General features: G+C 32.8%; 1 protein-coding gene across 1 annotated transcript in view; it reads left to right on the top strand.

Moving 5' to 3' along the window:
* The window catches only part of PIK3C3 (phosphatidylinositol 3-kinase catalytic subunit type 3), a 123,981-nt gene that overhangs the window by 54,826 nt on the left and 48,630 nt on the right, over window positions 1-20,525 (top strand). Inside the window, exons 12-16 of the mRNA XM_015595640.2 lie at window positions 3,605-3,759; window positions 5,347-5,437; window positions 10,676-10,743; window positions 17,383-17,488; window positions 18,954-19,070. Of these exons, the coding sequence (XP_015451126.1) occupies window positions 3,605-3,759; window positions 5,347-5,437; window positions 10,676-10,743; window positions 17,383-17,488; window positions 18,954-19,070 (537 nt within the window). The remainder of the gene's footprint in view (window positions 1-3,604; window positions 3,760-5,346; window positions 5,438-10,675; window positions 10,744-17,382; window positions 17,489-18,953; window positions 19,071-20,525) is intronic.

Genomic DNA, 20,525 nt, shown 5'->3' with positions numbered 1-20,525 from the left:
ACTTCGCCTTTTAATTGTGAAAGAAATAGTGTAGAAAGTAATACTCTTTTGACAGCCCCACTCCTCTAGTCATTTCTTATCCCTAGAAGGGTAGCCACTCATTTATCTTTCCATATATTCTCTCTGCAAATTGTAAGCATATGTATGCATGTACAATATAGACACTCTTTTTAAAATTAACTTGAATAGGAACATCTTATATTGCCAAAAACTTGATTTACTGATTGAACAATATAATCTTGGACATTTTTTCATTATCAACACATATATTTGGTGTCCTAAAGTCTGGAAACAGGCAAATGAATATCAAGGCAAATGATATCAGGGGCATGTTTAATTTGTAAAAAAAAAAAAATGCTTTGTCTTAGCTTAGACTTTATGGACATCTTATTTTTAACAGTAGCATATTTTACTGCAAATATATTTTATAATTTATTTAACCTGTCAGATTCTTCTGATAGGCAATTATGTTATTTTCAGTCTTGCAAAACTGTATTTTAGTGAACAAACGTGTATATATTTTTTCTATAGTCTTGAATAAGAGGCTTGCATTGGAATTATTAAGTCAAAATATATATGCCTTTTACATTTTACTGATAATTCTCTACAAATATCTTTTTTTGTGTGTGTTTGTATTATGCTTCTAAAAATTACAGTTGCTTTATAATACCTTTATACATATGATTGGACAAATCCTCTTCCTTTGTTCTTTTTCCAAGTTTTATAATTTTTGTACATTTATTCTTTCCAAGACTTAAAATAATTCTATCATTTTCTTAAAATGCCACCAAAATTTTAAGTGGAATCACATTAAATTTTTATGAGGAAAAAATTGACATCCATATGATACTGAATCTTCTTTCTGGAGACATGATTTTTTTATTCAAGTTGCAATTTTAAAAAAAATTTTATGCATTTTTTAAATTAAATTTATTCTGTGACAATTATATTGCTATTATGAACCACTTTTATCTCCTATTTTTGTTAGTTAAATGCAAAACTATGTTTTTGTTTTAATATTTATATTTTACCTTGTCAGTTTAGTGATTTCCCTTATTCTAATAGGTTTAGGTGGGTTCCTACTTTTCTGTAGGTCTTAACATCATGCTCTCTGAAAAACATCAGTATATAATATATACTAAATATGAAATCTGTAATGATAGATATCCTAATGTTATACCAGCTGTACATTTGTAAAATAAAACTTACTCAATCTCTTAATACCTTTTTGAATTAGACTTGCTAATATTATACTTAAGAAATTTTTAAAACCATATTTCTTATTGTTTGCTGTGTGGCTCAAAATAAGAGATTCCCCATTAGAATTTCAAAAGGAAGTGGCATTTGAGATAAATATTGAAGGGAGAGTAGAACTTGCACAGTTGGACATGAGTTTACATTCCAAATAGAAAGAGCAATATGAGCAAAGGGACGGTAACTGGAACGTACAGGAAAAATATAAAGTGTTTCACTTTAACCGCCGTGTGGGATATATGTGGCTGTCTGTGAGGCAAGATCAGGACCCATGTCTCCAACTGTAAATGCCTATATGAAGAGTCACTTTTAATTAAGAAGTGAGAGTGAATTTGACATGAGACTTTGCATTTGCACTCTGAAGCATTAGAATTAACGTGTTCTTGAGAAAAATGGTGATCACTATCTAAATAATATTTCATAGTTCTTGAGAAATTTTTATTGACTTGCCTGAGATGTTAACCTGATTTTTTTTTCTTCGTTTTACTTGTATGCTTATGTCCTTTATGCTTGGAGGAATTTTATATTTTTGAAGATGTGACTATATAATGAGCAAACAGACTTTATACTTACTGTTGCAGTTAATTCATTTCCATACAAAAGAAAGAAAGTGTAGTTTGAATATAGAATACCAGATGACCAACATATCAGATGGCGATGAGTGACTTAAAAAGAGGATAAATTTTTTGTTTTTGTTTTTTTTTCTGTAATTGGAAAAACATAACAGGTGATATATTCAGTGGCATTTCTGAAGCGTGCCTTGGTAATCAAGGGTAGTAGTGAAACTGAATTACCTCCCAAGAAGATTACTTGTCATTAAGTATATTAATCAATATTCTGTTATGGAATTCTTTTTTTTTTTTTTTTAAAGAAAAAGCATGGAAGCATACCTATAGATATTAGATGCAATAACTCAAATAAAATAATAGAAAATCAGATGTTTATTGCTGCAACTAAAAAGTTTTTAGAAACAGTACTCTATAGGAGTGCTTTGATAAAGTCACTTGATTTTCCTGGCCACTGACATGGATTGAAGAGATATTTGAATAAGAATTAATAAGCCAGTTAACTTCTCATTTAACTTTTTTTGGGAAAAAAATCATATTTAATGGTGAAATCACCTATATTACTCTGTCAGTATTTGGGTAATGATAAAAATGTTGACTGTCAATGTAAGGAAAAAATTATGAAAAAATATATTAAATAAGGAAAATAGGTTGTTGAGATGTGGTCTTTGTCCTCATAGTGTTTATAAGATGGTAGGAAAGACAAAGAGTAAATAAACAGGTAATTACAAATGCTATAGTTGTTACAAATAGGAAAGGAAAGCATATGCTATGAAATTTTTACAAGGGACTTAACTTGATTTGTGGACTAAAAGAAGAGACGGAAATTGAATTGATAGTTGCAAAGTCTCAAAACTATCTAATTACAAGCTTTGAGGGGCTAACTAGGTGACTGACATTTGGAACTAGAAGATAATAGATACTTAAAAAAATTTGGGGGGTTTTCTTAAAAGTCATTGGGAAGGGCTAAGAGCTATATTTATAGAGTAAGATAGAAAATATTTTTATCCTAAACATTAAACCTAAAGAGACTTTTTTACATTAGGAGAATACCCGGAAAAGTAAAAGCTACTTTGTTGACACTTTTTTAGTCCTAATTATCCCATTGATTATCAATAGAAGTGTGGGAAATTTAGGCTTAAGCATTTTTCTTCAAACCATTATTGTAGTCCTGAGGAAAGTATTTTCTTTAACCAGAAGTGTTAAAATGTCTGTTTTATAAAATTTTTTGTATAGAAGCAACATAAATTCTTTAAAACCAAGCTTTTAGGAAGAAAAAGGAATGCAAGATTTTTAACTAGAAAAGATTATGAAACAAATTCTTTAAAAACTTGAAAATTTGGAGTTTCTTACGTAACCTTAGACATAAAATGCCATTATCTGATCTATTGCTAAAAAAAGATCCATCATTAATTTCTTTTACATGAACCATCTAACTCCTTTTTTGTTTTAATTTTTCCTTTGTTTTTTTGGATACTACTTTAAATAAGGCATTTAATGGCCACTTTCTTTGTGCCAAACACTATTCTGTGACTTTTTTCGGTTAACTGATTTAATCCTCAGAACTCATCTCTAGGGCTTATATGATTACATCTGTTTTATAGATGAGGACCCAATGAGACACACCAAGAGGTTAGGTTTCCTAGTAACCTGCCAAAGGTAACACAATTGAAAAGTGCTAGATAAAAGAAAATTGCTAGCTTGATATTTAGGAATCAATTATGTCTATAATCACATTGCATTTGTTTTTCTAATATTAGCTTATTTTTTTGTTTGTTTTCCAGGATTTGTTGATGTACCTATTACAGCTGGTCCAAGCTCTCAAATATGAAAATTTTGATGATATAAAGAATGGATTAGAACCTACCAAAAAAGATAGTCAGGGTTCAGTGTCAGAGAGCGTGTCAAATTCTGGAATAAATTCTGCAGAAATAGATAGGTATGGATATCCAGAGAGGACTTATTTTCAAATCTAACTTTTCCCCTTTTCAAACGCTCTTTCCTTTTTTGTTTTTCCTAGATGTACCAAACCCTAGTGCGTACTAAGTTTGAAGTTTTACTAATGAATATAGCATATGCATTCACAATACGAAGTACTATGTTACAGAGCAGTGTTTGCAGCCTACGAGTCAGAATACCTAAGTTAAAATCTTAACTCTACCACTTACTAGCTGTATAAGTTAAATATTCTCTGTGTGGCCCCAGTTTCTCATTGTAAAAATGAGGATATAGCAACAGTAACTGATCTTTAAGGATTGTTGAAAGATTAAATGAGTTAATGTATATAAAATGTTTAGAAAAGTGTCTGACACATACAGCACAGAAAGTATTAGATACTATTTACTGTTCATACAAAAATAAAATGAAGGACAGAGCATGCCAGTGGACTTGAATATTTTATTGTAAATTTTTGTTGGCTACTTGTCACCTCTTTGGTAGTTATGCTAAAGAAATAGCATGTTACTTGAATTAAGTCAGCTATTAACAGTAATAGCAATTAAGAACTCACTTCTGTAGCAGACACTGTGAGGTGGTCTACATACAGTAACTTGTTCCAATAATGCTCTGAGGTAGGTATTCATATCCCAAATTCAGATTTGAAAGTCTTAACCAGAAAATAACTAAATTGCCCAAAATCATATACCTTGCCAATAGTAGAGTTGACTGCAAATAGTAGAGTTGACTCCTGTTCTTTCTACTTTGCTGTTGTGCTTTCCACAAAATTTTACAATTTGAAATAATTAGGACTTTTGGTGAGAAATCTGAGGCCCAGTGGTATCAAGTTGTTTGTAAAGGTCATGAGATTTGTTAATGACAAAACAAAATCTAGAATTCAGATTTTCTGAATCCGTCCAATTTTCTCAATTATCACATGAGCTTAAGATTATATTTCTGAATTTTTCTTTATGATTATGTTAATACTGTTTTTCTTCTGTGTTTTATTTGGAGAAGAACTGAAAAACAGGAAACATTTTTTTCATCCCTAGGTGGTTTTATATTTTTCTATATTTAAGAGAAGAGAAACCCTTTACATTTTCTCCCGCTGTACATTGATTGGAAGCCTTTAGTCTCTAATCATGCTAATTTATTTTCCCCTTACTTATGGCACCTAGAATTTTTTTTTTTTTAGAGGACTATTTAAGATTTTATGACAGGATGTAAACTAAACCAATACTTTCCAAATTATGGTCTGCTGGTCATTAATTTGTATATTTTTTAAAAAGATAAAAAAAGATAGGGGTGGCCTTGTAGCCAGATATGTTCAGGAAATGCTGAAATGCTGGGTTAAAGTAAAATGGGCTCTGTTTTTGGAACTACAGTACTTAGCAACAGTTTTAATACACTGACTTGCTATACATTTCCAAGAGGCCCATATTCTCTGACAGGGCCTCTTTTACCAGAGCATAATGCTAGGAAGTGACACCTTAACCAGACATAATTGAGGTGAACTCTGCTAAAAAATGTGTATCTCCTCTTGTAGACAGAATATTTTACATATTAGTGATATCTCCTATTATTTTTTCAGCTCCCAAATTATAAGCAGCCCTCTTCCTCCAGTGTCTTCCCCTCCTCCTGCATCTAAAACAAAAGAAGGTTCAGATGGTGAAAATCTAGAGGTAAGTACAGAGCTTTTCAAGTTTCCTATATGAGAAATTCTACCAGATAAACATTTTATGTTTGTCTTTAAAACATTGACTTTGATTAATAAACTAAATATTACAACTTTATTAAATAACTTGTTTTATGATGCATGTTTTTAGCTTTTTCTATCAGCAAAAAGTGCCAGATAATCTTCAATTCAAGACACTTTATTGGTACTTTGGGCATACAAATGGATTCATAATGCAGTGTGAAAATAACGAGCTTAAATATTTTATTAAGGAAACTCAGAATATTTATTGTTAACACATTTATGAAACATTACTATAATTGTTGGTTTTCGTGATTACCTTATAGAACTGTATGACTTCGATACTAAGGATAATATACTAATAAGCTGTTTTAACTTATACAGAAAAATTAAATCCTTTTAGATAAGTAGACTAATTTTTGAGGTAAAAGAGGCCTATTTGGCTAGTGCTCCTCTGAAAGTACATTTGGAAGTGCATTTGCAGAAGCTGATCTAGTATATGTTGTTGAATTTCTCTCTAAGACTTCTAATTTGAGAAGAATTTTTCACACCTGATGTTTAAAATAAATAATACATGCTTTGATATTAGAAAATTCAGTTTTTAGGTATATTTATTACTTTTAGTCGATATTTAGGAGTTAATGTTGATGATCGAATGACTCTTGTTTTTACTATTAACTGTTAACCAGAGTTTGTGTGTCTGCTTTCCTCTTGATATAACAGAAAATACTGAAAAAGGAATTTTTAACTACAGGATCATAGAATCCTTAGAGAACCCTTTAAGGAACCATTCAGCGCCAGTTTAAATTTTTTGCCCTTTCAAAGCTAATTCATTCATTCATACATATCTTTTAAATCCTTATTATGTACCAGAAACTATTCTAGGTGCTGGAGTTGATGCAGCAGAGAACAAAGTACTCAAACTCCTTGTCTTCATGGAGCTTACATTTTTACTTGGAGCTATTGAAATATTCCAGGGAGATTTATCAATAGCTTGAACCAGAGTGGTTTACACTGAAGATTGTGTGACATGATTGGATTCTGAAAGTTATGTTCAGAATATAGTTTTACACACTACTTATCATTTGAAATTTTTACGCCAAAAATAAAAATAATTTTTATATATTTCTGGTACTTCTTTTATGACGAATGAACTTGTCTATTGTTATGTAGTGATTAAGCCTTTTCTCAGCTGAATAATTCCTTAAAGAGTTCAGGTAATCCAGACTATCCCAGAAAGCAGTGGGAATCATTTTGAGTGCTATTTCCCTCTCCCTTCCCCTATCCCCAGTAGAGTAATAATACTGTGTTGGCAGTCATCACCTTTAAGATATCTCTAAGCAATTAAGTGTTTAGGGATATCAAGACAATATCCAACCAAGCTGAATTCTCTCTCTTATCTCTACAGATACCAACATTCTTGTCTCTTCACTGACACCTGAGAAGTGTCTTGTTTTCTTTTCCTTTCTTTTTCTCTGTTTCTCTTGGTGTTTTAGGAAACCTCTATGCATGTCTGGCAAAATATTAGAAAGAAGATAGAAACTCAGTTAATATCATTTCACAAATATGGTCACTTTTCATAATTATTTGAGCTTTTGGTAAGAAGGTATGTTCCCAAATTGTTGGGTACATTACACATATGTCACTAGAGCAAGCTTATTTATTGTGCTGTGGTACCCCTTGCCTGTTATATTTTTTTTTTCTGCTTGATCCGTTAAAGAATTAGGGTAAAATTCCCCTTGTATAATGGTAGAATTGTCAACTCCTTGTATTTCTGTTGATTTTGCTTTAAAATTTTTGAAGCTATTTTATTAGGTGCATTCAAGTAAATTGAATCTTCTATCACTGTTTACTAAACCTCTTTATACCTAATTATGTTTTTGCCTTAAACTCTGTTTTGTCTGATATTAATAGAGCTTTCTATTGATTAGTATTCACTAGTATACTCATCAGTTCTTTCAGTGTTTCTGAGGCCTTATATTTTAGGTTTATCTCTTAAAAATATCATCTAGCTCATTTAAAAAAATATCTAGTTTAATACCTGTCATTTAACTGGAACTTTCACCCCCCCCTTTTTTTTTTTCTTTTTTACTGTGATTAGAGCTATATTTGGATTTATTTCACCATCTTATGTGGTTCTTTCTATTTTTTTCTTACATATTTTTTCCTTGCCCATGTTTGGCTGGATTCCTTCCTTATCTTCAATCTCTATCCCCAACTTAGAGGTTAGATTGACTATATTGATTTTTTTACTAGTTATCCTAGAAAGTTTATTAACATCTAGCCTTAACATTAAGTCTGGCATAGTTAGTATTACCTTGTCTGAAACAGTACACTTCTTACTTGTATGTAATTTTAATCCAGTGATTTAGTTCTATCTTATTTAACCTTCAAATTAGATAATATTATTATTGTATACAATCAGTAACTATTTAGAGGTATTTACCTATATCCTTATTCACCATGTCTTCTTGTATCTCTGACCTTCAATACGATTCTTTTTTTGTTCATAAAGAACATTCTTCTCATTATTCTATATTTTTTAAATAATTGCTTATAAAGATTGAGTTTAAATTTTACAGTTTCCTGCTTCACAATATTTTTAAATTTAATTCTTCCCTATTTATGCTCTGCAAGTAAAGTTTTTAATGAAAAAAAGCGTAATGTCAACTGAAACACAAATGTTTTCTATTTAAATCATATGTCACTGTATAAAAGTATAGCATCCTCATATAGTCAAAGATAAACTTTAGGCTTAGATTCTACTTATTAAACTCATGAATTCAGCATTGCATTATAGCTTTCTGTTTAAGGAGTTTCCTTATTTTAAGATGTTATACATTTAAACTGTAGTGCTAAGGTTTTAGCTCTAAAATTTGAAATAAGATTTCTTGCCACCTCTGAAAGTAATAACATCTGCTCTGTGATAACAACCTCTTATTACTCTAACTTAGTTTCCTAACTATCCCTACTGGACTGAAATTTCTAATCAATTGATCTCTACCCTTTTCTTTGTTCATCAGCCCCTTTAATATTTGCTTTACTCTGAATATAGCTTTTATCCCATGGTTCATCATTTTAATCATTTTTTTATTAGTACTTTCAGTTCCCTTGGCAAAATCTTAACTCTTGATGAGCCTAATTAATCACCTATTTCTTTCGTACCTGAATAATGCTGAAGAAAAGAACATAGCCTAGCATGTTGATATCACTATAAATTCATGATCACAGAGTCAGGTAAGCACTCAACACTGTGTCATCTTACATTTCTGTAGTTGCATGCCTCTCCCTGTTCTGCAGTGACTCCTTCATACCTTTTGTGCTCTGTTCTTTATGCCCTGTCTCCCAGTCTCCAGATGATATTCTGTCTAATACTTAATAGAAACCACTAGGTAAGAATGGTCTCGATTTCCCATCACCAGATTTATAGATACGAGTCCCTTCTCATCCTTTACTTCTATTTTCTTGCACAGAAGAAACATAACTCCCTTCAAAGATAGTTTCTCTTCCTTTCCTGGTAGAAATATTCAAATATATGTTAATATCACCCATATTAAAAATTCAGAAATGAAAAAAACGAAATAAAAACTCTTGCTTGACATCACTTCCCTCGATTCGGAACCTTATTCTCTTACTTTTCTTCATGATCAAGCTTCTCAAAGGAGTTGTTTGTACTTCTGACTCTCTCCTTCCCTTCTTTCCAGTCTAACCCATATCATTCTGGCCTTTGTTTCTCATCAATGTATTAAAACTTACTTTGACAAAGTAGTAAATGACTTTAATGTTTGTGATTTTAAATAGTTTTCATTTCCTCTCAGAAGTACTTAGCGCAAAGTAAATTACTTCCTTGAAAAAATTAACTCTTCTCGTGGTTTAGATCAGCAGTCCTCAGCCTTTTTGGCATCAGAGGCCGGTGTTCCTATGAGAATCTAATGCCTGATGCTCTGAGGTCGAGCTGAGGTGGTGATGCTAGCGCTGGGGAGCGACTGCAGGTGCCAATGAAGCTTTCGCTGGCTTGCCCGCTGCTCACCTGCTGTGCGGCCCAGTTCCTAACAGGCATAGACCAGTACTGGTCTGCGGCCTGTGGGTTGGGGACCCCTGGTTTAGATAATAGCATACATCTCTGTTTTCCTTTTCACTTTTTTTGCCGTTTTTCTATTTCTTTTGTCAGCACTTTTTCTTCACTGCTTGACATCTTAATAATCCTCAGGGTCCTCTTCTAGTCTCAATTTATACTCTTGCCCTTGGTTGCACTGATAAACTCAAATTTATATGTCTAGTGCATTTCTCTCACTTGAATTTTAGATTCATATATCCAAATGATCAACCTACTTGACCTCCCTTATATATTTGGCAAGTATTTCAAATTACAGCTCTCTGCTCACACTCTAGTCCATTCCTCATCTGCATTTTTCATCTGTGATGTAACAAATCATCTCATTTGCTAAATCTAGAAATTTGGGAGTTTTTTGTCAATTTCTTTCTTTCCTTCTTACTTCTTCATCAGCAGTTCCTTTTAATTATACTTCCAAAATATTTTTAAAAATCTGTCAACATCTCTGTGTCTTTACTCTCAACATTAACTCTTCTAGACTAGATAGCATGCTAACTGATCTCAGGCTGGACGTCTCAGAGCAGCTTTAGTCATTTTCATAAAATGTAGATCAGATTATCTCACTCTCCTCTCCTGCTTAAGATCTTTTTTGGGTACCCATTGCTTTGAAAATAAAATCTATACTCAATAGTGTGCCCTTAATGGTCTTGTACAACCTTTGCCTACCTTTTCAGCCTCATTTACTTTGATGTTCACTCTAATTTAGCCATATTGGGCCATTTTAAAATTCCTTGAACAGTTAAGTTCAGGGACTTTGTTCACAGTGTCATTTTGGTCTTGCCTAAATATCACATCCTTGTCACTGCCTTTGCTGACTTCCCAATCTAAATTGTTTTTATGACTGTTTCTTTAATGTCTCTCTCCTACACTAAATGTTAAGCCTCCAGTCGGACAAGGAAGTCTGTGAACCATGGCATCCTTAACCTCTCACATTCTGTTGCTTGGGTTAGAATAAATATTGGATGGAGGGATGCAGGGATAGATCCATGCATGAAATCTGATCTGTGACTTAAGATGTGTAGATGAAAACTGATAGGCAAATGTAGACTCTTATTTCCTCCTTGTTTATAGCAGAAGGTAATACATATACATTTCTTTTAATTCTTTCAGCAAGACCTCTGTACCTTCTTGATATCAAGAGCCTGCAAAAACTCAACACTGGCTAATTATTTGTACTGGTATGTGAAAATAATTTTGTTTATTTTCTTATCACTCTTTAGGACTATTTTTCCCCCATACTGTAAACTTAAAGTCAGTTTAAGATAAGGTATGAGCAATCATCAAAGACCTAACTGTATTTATATCTAGTTGCATTCCTTTACAATTGTGTTTATGGAAATGCCTGTTAGCACCACTATATCTCTTCCTTTCTCTCTACAGGATCTAAGATAAACTTGCGTAAGGTTTTTGGTTTTCAGTTTGATGTCTGTTTGCCTTTTAAGCTATTTAAGTAATGTAAGATTGATACTTCACAGTCCTTCATGAGTGTGTATTTTCACCGTATTTACCAAAACATTGGAATCATAAAAAAATAGCTTGAATTTGAAGTTACTTACTTTATAGATGAAGAAACTGAGGCAGAGGCAGGATATGCTTGAACTTGATAGAACTTGAACTAGCATTAAATAATTTATTTAGCATTTTGTCATTTATAGAATATTGTCAGTAGTGACCTTTTCATCTTTGTCCCTGTGAAGTCAAGAGGGCAAGGGTAAATATCTCTATTTTATATGAGAACAAGTTTCTTGAGTTGAAGGTAAGAAAGAAACAAAGGCACAGAGAAGCTAATTGACTTCTTGAGGCCCAATTAATATGAAAAATAGTTCCCTTTAATCATCAAGTCCGGGAGAGTGGTGTCTGAGTGCCCCGTGTCACAGAATTCTAAAGTGTGAAGGAAAAGAAGCTTAAGCTACGGGGAGAAATATTTTGGTTCAATAAAAAAAAAAAAAAAAGCACTAGGATTAACACTAGGCTAGAGAGCTTTCTCCAGGTTTACAGAGCAAGAAAAGGGAAGAGCCAGCTGGGTAAGCCCTTCCTGACGCCTTCTGTACATTTGAGAGAACACTTAAAACTTCTTGACATAACTTGATATTTTTTAACTGTAGAAATGATCCCTGATCTAATCTTACTGTTCAGTTTACTGCATTTACTTGAACGTACAAATTACTAGATATCCATTCTGAAAGCTCATTATTTTTGAAGAATAATGAGGCACTTTGCTTTTCATGGCAAAATTTAAAAAAATACTATCTTGTTTTAGATTGAGTGTAGAAAAACTGTCCAGTAGGTCAAATCAAGCCTTAACGTCATTCTCCTGCTCTCCAAACCTAATGTTATTGTGGACACTGCTGCTGTAGCCAAGAGCTAGGTAACTAAATTAAAGGGCTCTTCACAAACACAGGTATCCATTATTTGCATAAAAACAGTAAATAATTGTTTACTTTCAGTCTTTATGGTTCTCTTTATAAAGAAGAAAACCATAATTAGTAATCTTAACTATCTGTCATTTTTACCCCCTTTGGAACCTATGATTTTTTTCTCTGTTGGCTTTAGTAGTGGGGAGAAAAATAGTTCCTTGCTTTTACTTTAGCAGTTTAATATAATATTCATAACACTACATTTCCCTCATAGTAAATTTCAGTATGTCCTTGAAAATATACCCACAGAACTTTTTGGCTAGTTGTTAATCACCATTTTTACTTTGAAAAGTTTATTTAGAAATTCTCATATTACCAAATAGCTACATTTTCCTTCTAATATAGGGTCTTGCTTCATAATGTTCTTCATAGTCCAACCTGAATTCTTAAGTATGTCTATTCTCTGGTGTTCCAGAGAAATATTTCCTCATGAAAATCTAAGTAAATATTTAGAAGGAAATAAAAAAATGTGTAAGGTATGTTGCCAAGTTTTTGAGTAAGTACTTACAAGTTTCTTAGGTATTTTAAAATAAAGATTTTATATATTTTTTAAATCATTTACTAAGAATTTCTTTATATGCACTTTTATTTCCTTGCAGTATTTATGGAAGTTTTATCTGGCTCAATTTATAGTGTTATGAAAGCTGTGTGTGTATATACTGATTATGTGGTGTTTTAAAACTACGTATTCTTTGGATTTGACTGTAGATCAGATTTCATTGTAAAACCTGAAATTAGTTGTGGTAGAGTCTTTGATCTCTTATTTTAAGTTGGAAGAGTTTTCATGCCATTCTGAAAGCAGCCAAACAGTAAGAAACCTATTAGATGAGCAGTTTCTAACAAGGCAATGGTTTCTGTTCAGAAAGAGCACTTTGTTTTCTCCATGGATAATAAACAAAGTACAACCCAGCTCCTTGTCTTATAAACATTCCATCAGACTTACATTTGATTTGTTTTCTCACGGCATCTCTGATTCATTAAAGCAGTAGCATGTGCTTTGTGTATTTATTCGCCAAGGTGTAATTGTGTTTCCCATATTTACAGTCTGCATATTACATATTCAGAAATACTCATGGGAGGAGCTATTGATGTTGCCTTCTGGCTTTGGTAGGCACTGCTTTAGTGATTGTAGGTGAATCATGGGAAATAATTTCAAATGGTTGGTTTAAAATGATTATTGCCTTCCTTTGAAACTGTACAGAATGGTATAAAAATATTAATCAAATGTAACAATTTAAGTGCCTCTAACCCTAAGCTTACTGTATTATAACAAATATATTAAGATATAAATTTTAATTGATTATGCTGTTTCCTTTTGAACATTTTGAATTTCTTTTTCATTTATTTCTTTTCCAGTAATTTAAATGAGATTACTGCTATAGATGAATCCTCAGGGGCCTATTATTATGCAGACAGCCCTTTTGAAATGAATAATGTCAACCTTTTCAGCCAATGAGGGGAGTTAGAGTCTCCAGTCTGTAAAGTGTGGAATATCAGGATCTATGAATCCTTTGAGTGTTTTATTTTTATAGCTACTCTAGCATGTTGAAATTGAAAGTAAACTTTGGATGCTTCAACATGTTTTTCTGTAACTTTTAAGACCTCTCAAAGTAACAAAAGTTATTTACTCCACAAAACAAAATTTCTAGGCAACAGGTAGATCCCTGAAGTCATCTTAAAATTGTTACCTGGACAATTTTGTCTGCCTTTCTACTTGAGGATGACAGGTTTCAAGGGAATACCTTTTAGAGTGCTTTGTGGAATCTAGCTTACTGCTGTGAACAGAGAATTCAGAAATGATTCAAATCTAGGTCTTCTAGACGTGATCTAAATTTTATGTGTTCATCTAGAACAGAGCTGTCCAGTGAAACTTTCTTCAGTGACGGAAATAATCTGCCGTGCTGCACGTATGACTGCTGAGCACTGAAATATGCATAGTGTGACTGAGAAACTGAATTTTAATTTTTATTCAATTTTAATTAATTTTATTTTAGATAATCATGTGTATCCTGTGTCTCTAGAAGGCTTTCTTGATTGAAGATTCAAGAATGCCTTCTTGAGTTTTTGGTCTAGAACTCTTGTTGGGAACATGATATGGTGGATATAGTGTCGTGGTTCAATTCCTTAACCACTTTATAGAAAATTCTAGGTTAGTACAACTCTGGGGACTTCCAGAACACCTGTTATTGTAATCGTAAAGCATGACACTGGGAAGTTGGGAAGGGAAGACACTTAATTTTATCAATATTTTATCAAATACTTCTGTGTATAAGACTATATTGTACATGTCAGGCTACTGAAAATTTTGTAAGATATGGCATCTGGCATCAGTTTCTAAAGAGAGCTAGGAGATAAAAACATGTGAAATAGTGACTAGGTAATATTATCAGTTCAAGTTGTGTGAGAGGCTATGCCTATTCCAGGAAGTCAAAGAAGTAAGAAGTTGTTAAGGTTTGTGAAGACTTCCTGAACTAGAATGTCACATATATTGGAAGGATAGGTAGAATATGGAGAGATGAAATGGGAAGGTATTTCTGCAGCATGACCAAAACCACAAAGGGGTAATTAGGAGATTGACCTGACTGGAGTGTGAGTGCTTGAATTGGGCATAGTGTAAATTTGAACCAGAAGTTTGGCCCAGAAACTGTTTTAAAATAGTAGAAAGGAGGGAACCATTGATGTTTTTATTAATAGAGATGGGGCATGTTGAAAGTAGTTTAAAGAATAAAAGTTTAGTATGATTGTATTGAGCAATAAGGTGTTTCTTTTTAGAATTGAAGAGACCAGGTAAGAGCTACCTCCTGGTCGATTCCAGATGGGGCTGGCTAGTAGCGCAGAACCATTATAAGAGGCATTTTATAGGAAAAAGTCAACAAGGTTTGGTTGAATATTGGTGTTTGAAGCAGGGAAATGTGAGCTAGGTTTGGCTCTAGATGCATGGACCACAAATTAAACACAAAGCGCCAATGACAGTTTTAGATAGAGCTTGTGTTCTCTGGTTTTATTACAGCCTCATCTCTCTTTTCTTATATTCAGGTGATGCAAACATTTATGTTTCCTGCCTGACTTTTGAGAAAACTTGAGTTTATAAACTCTGACACATGAGAATTTCTAGTCCAAATGTCTGGGATATTAATAATACCTTTAATAGAGATAGAAAAATAACTCAGTATGACGACTTCAATTTTACAACTGTTCAGTTAAAAATGACAAGCAGTCCCTTAAAAAGGGGACCTGCTGTTTGAAAATTAGGGAGGATGAATGTAAAAGCAGGCCAAGTAATGAAATGCAAAATTAGATTTTATTTATGTTAAGAGGGATGTATATTCATCTTTGAGAATTATCAACATTGAGATAATGGTTAAATTCATAAGATCGGAGTCATTCATTCATTCAACAAAAGTATATTTACTGTTATGAGACAAGCATGGAAATGCTGGCAGTAAGTGTGAATAAGACAGTAAGCTCTTTGCTTTCATAAAGTTTACCTTCTAGATGGCTATTTGTACTATTTCTTTCTTAGAAATAGTACAAAGGAAAATAATAGGTAGTTGTGAATTGTGATTTGTGAATCACTATCAATTAAGGAGGTTGAAAAGTTTCATGTGGCTTTTAAAGATAAAACAGTGTAAGAGTAAGCTTAGTAGAATATAAGGAATCATGGTAGGAGCCCAAAGTCCTGCGTTCTGATTATACTTCTATACTCAACTAATTGTGCCACGGTGGGCAAGATACAACCCCTCTAAGTTTCGCTATTGATGAAACAAGCAAATTGGTCTAGATCTGTGTTTTTTAAACTACATATCATGATCCATTGAAATAAGTGTTAAGGCTCACAATCTAGAACTTCATTCAAAGAAAAAAAATATGAAACGTTTTTCATTTAATGCATTTGTGTGCCCATGTGGGGCTGTGTGTACTGAGTTTTGATAGGAACCCTTGTGCACTGTTAGTGGGATTGTAAATCAGTACAGCCGCTATGGAAACAGTATGGAGGCCTTATTTACAATAGCCAAAATATGGAAGCAACCTAGGTGTCCATCAACGAATGGAATAAGAAGTTATGGTACACATACACACACATTGGAGTATTACTCAGCCATAAAAAGAATGAAATCTTTGCCATTTGCACAACATAGATGGACCTAGAGAGCAATAAGAGAAATAAGTCTGAGAAAGACAAATACCATGTGATCTCACTTATATTTTGAATCTGAAGGTCAAAACAAACAAGCAAGCAAAACAAAACAGAAACAGACTCATAGATATAGAGAACAAACTAATGATTGGCAGACAGGGGGGTTTTGAGGGGATGGATGAAAAAGGTGAAGGAGATTAAGAGGTACAAATTTCCAGTTGTAAAATAAAGTCATGGGGATGTAAAGTACAGCACAGAGAATGTAGTCAGTAGTATCGTTATAACTGTACAGCGATAGGTTACTAGAATTGTAAGGTATATAGACGTTGAATTGCTATGTTGTACACCTGAAACTAATATAATATAAGTCAACTATACTTAAAAAAAAAACAAACAAAAAAAACCAGAAACACTGGATTAGAAGACCTCTAAAATCTAATTTAACCAGAGGGAAATGAGGGTAGGAGGGAGGTAGAAAAGGATAAAGGGGGCCAAATATATAGTGACAAAAGAAGACCTGACTACACATGATGTAATATACTGATGATATATTATAGAATGGTACACTTGAAACCGATATAATTTTATTAACCAATGTACCCCAATAAATTTAATAAAATTAATTTTAAAAAATGTAGATCATTGCTCATGTGATTTTGTAGTTGCATAAGTAGTTTAGGTTTAAGAAAATATTTACAACTTTAACTCTCTAAAACCACAATTTTATGATGGAAAAATTGAAGATTACATATGGGTTTTTGAGAAATGGGGAAATTGGATGGGAAAGGAAAAATCAATTAAAAATTTTATTCATCTTTCAGAAGCATATTAATAAGGAAAATAACTTCAGAATAAGAGAGCCTTAAGTAACACCAAAAGTATTACATAGGTTGTGAAAATATTTTTGTTCCTGTGTTACTGGGCAAATGTGTGAGCTTAGACGATTTCTAAAGATGTCAGTGCTTTACGTACCTCATATAATAGTAAGAGTGAAAGCTTGTTTTGATGCCAAAGATTTTTAGAAAATCAAGGATATGGTGCAAATTAAGGCATTACTATTATTAATTTACCTTTTATAGATGGTTGTATATGTTCCTCAGTTTTCCACTTTTAAAAGAGTGATGATAAAATATGTCTCATCACTCCCATTTCATTATTTTTGCAAATGTGAATTAACCTGTTTTAATGAAAAGGCATAAATATTTACAGAGTGAATCTGAGTTTCATTTCACATCTTCTGACTGACTTACCTTATTTTTAAGGTATGTGATAGTGGAATGTGAAGATCAGGATACTCAGCAGAGAGATCCAAAGACCCATGAGATGTACTTGAATGTAATGAGACGATTCAGCCAAGCATTGTTGAAGGTAACCATTTAATGTGGGCGTTGGCAAACAGTGGATGGACCAAATCTGGTCTGTTGCCCGTTTTGGTATGTCTCATGAGCTAAGAATGGTTTTTATATTTTCAAATGGTTGAAAAAATTAAAAGAAAAAAATATTTTGTCATATAGGAAAATTGTGAAATTTAAACGTCAGTATTCATAAGTAAAATTTTATTGAAACATGGTCATGCTCATTTGTTTTCAAATTGTGGCCATTTTTGTACTACAATAGCACTTGAATAGTTGGATTTGAAAGTGTATGGCCAGCAGGCCTAAAGTGTTTATACTTGGCCCTTTACAAAAAGTTTTGTTTATCTCTGATATAATAAAATAAACCTATATAGGAAACAAAAACCCCCAAAGTTTAACTTTTTCATTTTCATCTGTTTTCTGTTTTTCTTTTCAGACTAGGTACATTTTTCAGAAATCTGGCAATGATCATATTGTAGATAATGGTCATATAGCAGACACTTTCTATATAACATCTTTTTCCCTTTTAAAATTTTTTTAAGATTTGTAAGGCCATTTTTCCCCTGATGTTCTTCTGGTTCTTAAAACAATGTCATAGTTTAGCCAGCAGAGGGTGCACGGGCAGTGAAAAGAAAACTCAGAACATTAATCTGATTACAGAAATATTGTACTTCATAGCATCTTTTATCTTGTTTTATATTATTAAAAATTTAAATCACCTCTTATTGAACTCTTTGAAACTAAACTTTTATATAATTCTCAGAACTCAGATTAGCAAATAAGCAGTTGGTCTTATTTTCTAATCTGTTCTATCACTTACAGCCTTTGTCACAGCTTGTGAAGCAATCTCAGTTCCTCTGAGCTTAAATGTTCTTATCTTCAAAATGAGGATGATGATATTTGCCCAGTTGCCCTTATCAGTGGAATTCGAAAGGTTAAATGAAAAAATGTATTTTATAATTTATGAACTAGGAATCATTATAGGACTTTATAGTGTTTAGTTTTTATGACATATTTTACCGAGCCAGCATGCAATATGTTGCTATTTGAATACTTTCCTTTTTATTTTTTAGTAGATTTTTAGTTTTTGTAGATATTATTGTTTCTGCCATATGCCCAGCACATTTCTGAAGACATCATAGGTGTCCAGATATTTATTGAATCAGTGAGTGAATGCATTTTGGGGAATGAATTCTATCTTGTCACATGGTTGAATGTGAAAAAAAAAAATACTGTTTTGGATAGACTCAAATATTTGCTGAAGACTCAGATAGTTTTCAACTGTGGAGGAGTTGGTGGTGTTTAAGATAGTGAGTTTCTCATTATCTCTGAATCAAGATAATTAATCTTTTTCAATTGCACTTTGTATTGAAGTTTGCAGCTATTAGAGGAATAAATAAAGATCACCCATGCTATTAAAGAAACCCCAGTCATTATGCTGCATAGAACTAATTTTCCTGTCTGCTGAATCCCTTCAGGGTGATAAGTCTGTCAGAGTTATGCGTTCTTTGCTGGCTGCACAGCAGACATTCGTAGATCGGCTGGTGCATCTAATGAAGGCAGTGCAGCGTGAAAGTGGAAATCGTAAGAAAAAGGTAAACCTATAAGCTTTGCCTTCCATTTGTGACGAATAATGCCTTGATATTATAAGATACTGAGTTTTGGTACTTTCTTTTTAGGTTGATATATTTTATGAAATTTTTATCATGTAATTATAGTAATAGGAACACTTAAAAGTACTGATTATGTACAAGATCCTGTTTTATAAGTTTACATATATTGACTTAATCCTCATAACAACCCTATAAATTAGGTACTATTATTAACCTAATTACACAGAGAAGTAGAGATAAAGAAGTTATTTTTCCAGTGCCCTCAGCTTGTGTTAGTGTTAGGATTTGTACCCAGGTATTCTAAGTTTATGTTTTTATCTACAACGTCTTATTGGCTCATTCTTTAGAATCTTAGCATCCTAGAATATAATTCATTTGACATGGAAAGGACCTCTGGAGATAATTTAGATTAGAATTTTTTAGTGAAAATGAAGATCCAGAGTAACTTATCTAAGGTTGCAGAACTAGTTGTTAGTAAGATACTGGTTTTGTATTTGTTCTCACAGCTAGTACATTTATCTTTCTTTCAACAGTGAGGCTTTTACTTGGTGAGACTAGATGAGTATCTGTTCTTCACTTCTCATTTTTCCTAATCAATAGCCTAAATGATATGAAGGACTCACTTTGTATCTTCTCCTTATCTCATCCCATAGTAGGCATATCTTTCTTAATGACCTTTGTTAAATAACACAATACATGTTACTGTTGCTCTCCAGGCTTGTGAGAAGAAGGTGGAGAGAGGAGAAGGTGAAAGACTGAGTCAGGAATTGAAAGGCAGGGGATCAGGTCTGAAGAGAATTGCTAGCAGAGATACGTACATGGAATAATGTTCATAAGTTTAGGAAAGAGATAATAGGCTGAAGAGAAACACAATTCTATTAAGTTATCCTTTTTTTTTGTTGTTGAAATGGTCACAAACCATGGTTAAATAACTAAATCCCTACTACACTTCCTTCTGAAGCCCCTCTCCCGAAAGTGCCTTTGTGAGAAGCAGTGCGATTCAAATGCCCAGTGGCAGAGGAAGTGTCTGTTACTGTGACTGTCAGTTTGGGGCATGTACTTAAAGCATAATTTGTTTTTGCATAATGTACTCTTCTATTTATTACACATAAGAATCTCTGGCTACTCCTCAGTTTTATCTATTTGGGAAGATGACTACTTATTTGAGACATCACTTAGAGCCCCCCAAAATAAATTTTGTTTTTGCCACCAAGGCTTTTATTTTAAGTTAGACGATCTCAACTATAGTCTCAACTTTGGCAGAAAGTCTTTTTAGTTTATGTAGATTTACTAGAAACAAGCTCTGGCACCATGGAGAGATGCCGAGATGGCTCTCTACTACCATTATTTGTGTTGCTGCTAGTAATAATGACATGATTACTGCTAATAATTTAAAATCATACTTGTACTTTTCACCTCCTCATAATAAAGTTGGGA

This window comes from Pteropus alecto, unplaced genomic scaffold (assembly GCF_000325575.1).
Source record: "Pteropus alecto unplaced genomic scaffold, ASM32557v1 scaffold146, whole genome shotgun sequence".
Taxonomy (NCBI): Eukaryota; Metazoa; Chordata; class Mammalia; order Chiroptera; family Pteropodidae; genus Pteropus; species Pteropus alecto.
Note: the sequence above shows the minus strand (reverse complement) of the source record. Positions and strands in the feature narration are given on the sequence as shown.